General features: G+C 44.0%; 1 protein-coding gene across 1 annotated transcript; it reads left to right on the forward strand.

Annotated features, from left to right (window-relative positions):
- Nucleotides 1-549: 549 nt before the first annotated feature.
- On the forward strand, nucleotides 550-3505 carry LOC134439524 (proteinase-activated receptor 4-like). Its single transcript, XM_063189421.1, has 2 exons — nucleotides 550-652; nucleotides 2391-3505. The coding sequence occupies exons 1-2, from the start codon at nucleotides 550-552 to the stop codon at nucleotides 3503-3505; spliced, it is 1218 nt and encodes a 405-aa protein (XP_063045491.1).
- Nucleotides 3506-3740: the final 235 nt, after the last annotated feature.

Below are 3740 nucleotides of genomic sequence, written 5' to 3' on the forward strand. Positions count from 1 at the left end.
GACACTACTTTGAATAGCACTCTCAATAAACTGGTATTTATTATTACGCTTGTTACTGATATTTTTTACGTTCCGTGTGCAATTTTTTTAGTTGTTCATTATCAGAATTAGTTTTGCTCACTCACAATTTCCCCTTGTTGTGTCGTCTATTTCACTAGCAGAGTATGGGAGTAGAGCTACTTGAAAGTACTTTGTAAGGCATAGCAACACATTTTACATTTGTACATATTAGAAGATGATCTGACATCCATATTCATGTAATCTTGAACAAAGAAAAAACAGTAAAATGTGTTAGTGAGGTATTTTATGGAAATATGACTCTTGCAGAGCACACATATACATACACCACATGTTCAGAGTAGTGGCAAGTGAGAGAGAGAGAGAGAGAGAGAGAGAGAGAGAGAGAGAGAGAGAGAGAGAGAGAGAGAGAGAGAGAGAGAGAGAGAGAGAGAGAGAGCAAGCGAGAGATGGAAAGCGACAGAGTGTAACACGCAGCAGCTCCTGAAGGTCTTGAATTTGCTTCTCTGTCAATAAGAAGTGCAAGCGACCATGATGTCTCTGTTGGATTCAAGTCCACCACTGGATATGGACAATGAGACAATTCAGTCTATCAATGAGATCCAGTTGGATAATGACACCGTGTTGGAGACATGTAAGTACTCCCATGTTCTTTTGGCATCATGTCAGAATCTCTCTTTCTCTACTCATGTCCACACCTTTCTTCTCAGGGATTAAGGGGATAACAGAGCTGTTTATTTCAACCAATACACTGCAGTACTTAACACATTAGATGCACTCTTTGGGTCAAATTATTTAAACAGAATTGTCAACACTGTTCAGGGTACTACCTATGCTTAGATGCTACAGCTCATTGTACTGCACAGATGTCGGTGGTGGTCTTAATGAGTTAAGCATGATAATTGCAGACGAGGAAATGTTTGTGTTTTTGTGCAAACTGTTGGAGACGTGTTTCTTATCGTGTGCCCCGCCACACAGACATACTTTCTTAACAGAATAGTAATCTTTACCGGTATTAGTTTCACATACGGCTCCTAATCAGGGTTAAGCTGAAACCACTGATGGGCAACCTGGATCTCAAAACTGCAATCCAGTGCCACATGTTCCAGAAGACCAGATTTTACCTGTTGGTAAATTGTTGGTTTACCTATTGGTAAACTGGATTGTACAGTGAATCCGGGTTGTCAAAAACAGACAAGACATCAATAAGATCAGACCACGTAATATTGTTTTCTGCAACAGAAAACTTGAACACGAGGGCATAGTCACTATCATTGTATCTTCTGAAGACGAACCTATTAAGGTTATTTATCTATAGGCAAAAAATAATACTGTTGTAGTATTGCCTCCTGGTTGTAGCCTTCTTGAAAACAAATAATAAAAAAACGACCAGAGACACTAAGTGACTGAGTATCGTATGGACTACTCCATAGGGGCTGTGGTTATCCCCCAACTGCCCACACTGCAGTGCATTACATGCATTAGTAGGCTGTGTACAAACCCAAACCACGGGATTGCCTATGAACAGAAACATAGCTGACACAGTTCACAGACATACAAATGCACTCTCACAAAGCGGTTACCGACACTTATTCATCCACTCATCCATTCATTATTTTTTTCTTTCTTTCTTTCTTTCTTTCTTTCTTTCTTTCTTTCTTTCTTTCTTTCTTTCTTTCTTTCTTTCTTTCTTTCTTTCTTTCTTTCTTTCTTTCTGCCTGCTTGTGTTGATTTTATGATCTCTTTGTCATGTGTAATGGATGTCAATTAGAAGAGCTTCACTGTACATTAGTAAGTCTTCCTCCCAAAGTCTCATTGAGATGTGCTTACAACTGAGGACCAAACTAAGAGCCTGACCATTTATCTCACTTGTTAGCGCGTCTGCCTCCCATGTCCGGAATATTCTCTGAGGTCGCAAGTTCGAGCCCTAAGTGGCAGACTGTGCAGAGATGACATCATCACTTTGTGTAATTTGTTAGGCTGGTAAATTACCCCCTTGTGTTTAATTCTTTTTTATACAGAAGATCTGACTTCCACTGACATGTATTCTACAGAGAAAATCTTATCTAGATAGCAATCAGGGGGAGTGTCAACTGTAAACCACATTTCAATTGTGGTCCAATAATGTTGCATTGGAAGGTTTACATTGCATATTTTGCTATTTGAATTACAACAAGATGATAGGCATTGGATCACGACACCTATAATCATTTTTTACTTCCAAGTCCTTGGGAAGATAATGACTAGCAAAGTCCAACCTTCCTTCCGCAATGAAGGGAAGTGTTAGGTGCTGGTTTAGCAGTGTAATCACTTTATCTTGTACCCTTTCACTATCTTTGTGAATGGCTTACAATCCAACTATCTCCATTCAGGGACATTCTCCTTGGACACCTTCATTATAGACTACTCAGACATGATGTCCCCTGGAGAGAAAGAGCAGCTCATGTCTACCAGCACGACCGCGTTGCTGCCCAGCCTGTACCTGGTGGCCTTGGTGGTGGGTCTGCCGTCCAGCCTGCTGGCCCTCTGGGTGCTGCTGTTCCGCACCAAGAAGCAGCCCTCCACCATCCTGCTCATCAACCTGACCACCTGTGACCTGTTGTTGCTGGCTGTGCTGCCCTTCCGCATCGCCTACCACTTCCAGGGCAACAACTGGACACTGGGTGAGCCCTTCTGTCGCCTGGTGATGGCGCTCTTCTACGGGAACATGTATGGCTCCATAATGTGCCTGGCACTGATCGCATTTGACCGATATTTGGCTGTGGTTTATCCGATGGTTGGGTTGACTATCCGCAGTCATGGCCTGTCTATGTGTATGAGCGTGGCTGTGTGGATCGTGGTGCTCACTGCTATGGCACCTCTGTTAGCAACGCAGCAGACGTACCACATCAACAACCTCAATGTTACTACTTGCCATGATGCACAACACTTGGAAACACAGCGCAACTTCTTCCTGCCCTACTTTGCCAGTCTTTTTAGCATTTGCTTTGTGCTGCCACTGCTGGTGGTGATGGTCTGCAATGGCTGCGTCATCTGCACACTGGTTAGAGCTGGCAAGTGCTATAGGCACGCCATTTTTGTCACTGTGCTGGTGATGGTGGTTTGTGTGGTGTGTCTGCTTCCCAGCAATGTCCTGCTAATCGTGCACAACCTCCAGTGGCTAGCAGAGAAAGAAGACTTCTTTGTGGACTCTGAAAACTTAGACAGTCTCTACAAGCCCTACCTGCTGTCTCTGGCTCTCAGCACCTTCAACAGCAGCCTGGACCCCTTCATTTTCTACTACGTGTCTGAAGACTTCCGCGAGAAGGTACGCCAGGCCCTGTGCTGCAAGGAACCACTCAAGCCTGTCATCTCCAGCCAGCAGGACAGAGACACGTCCACCATGTCCTATCAGTCTAAGGTGCCCACCTCTGCTGACCATCTGTCCACCTCTGGTCAAGTGTCGGTGACTACCGACACCCCTTGCTCGAATGGAGAGGTAGTGTAGTTTTGAGGTCCCTTTACTCCAGACAAGGAAGGCAAGGAAGTGGTGCTGGCTCGAGCGCAGCGGTGTAGTCAGTGGACGGTACTTACCCCGAGTAAACACACAAAAATCCTGTCTCTGCATGTTATTGAATCAACAAATATTTTCACAGATGACATTCAAAGGGGTCCATTGGAGCTAATTGTGCATAGGGCCCATACTTTGCTGCTACACCTCTGAATATTGTTACATAACTTAC

Source organism: Engraulis encrasicolus, chromosome 23 (assembly GCF_034702125.1).
Source record: "Engraulis encrasicolus isolate BLACKSEA-1 chromosome 23, IST_EnEncr_1.0, whole genome shotgun sequence".
NCBI lineage: Eukaryota > Metazoa > Chordata > Actinopteri > Clupeiformes > Engraulidae > Engraulis > Engraulis encrasicolus.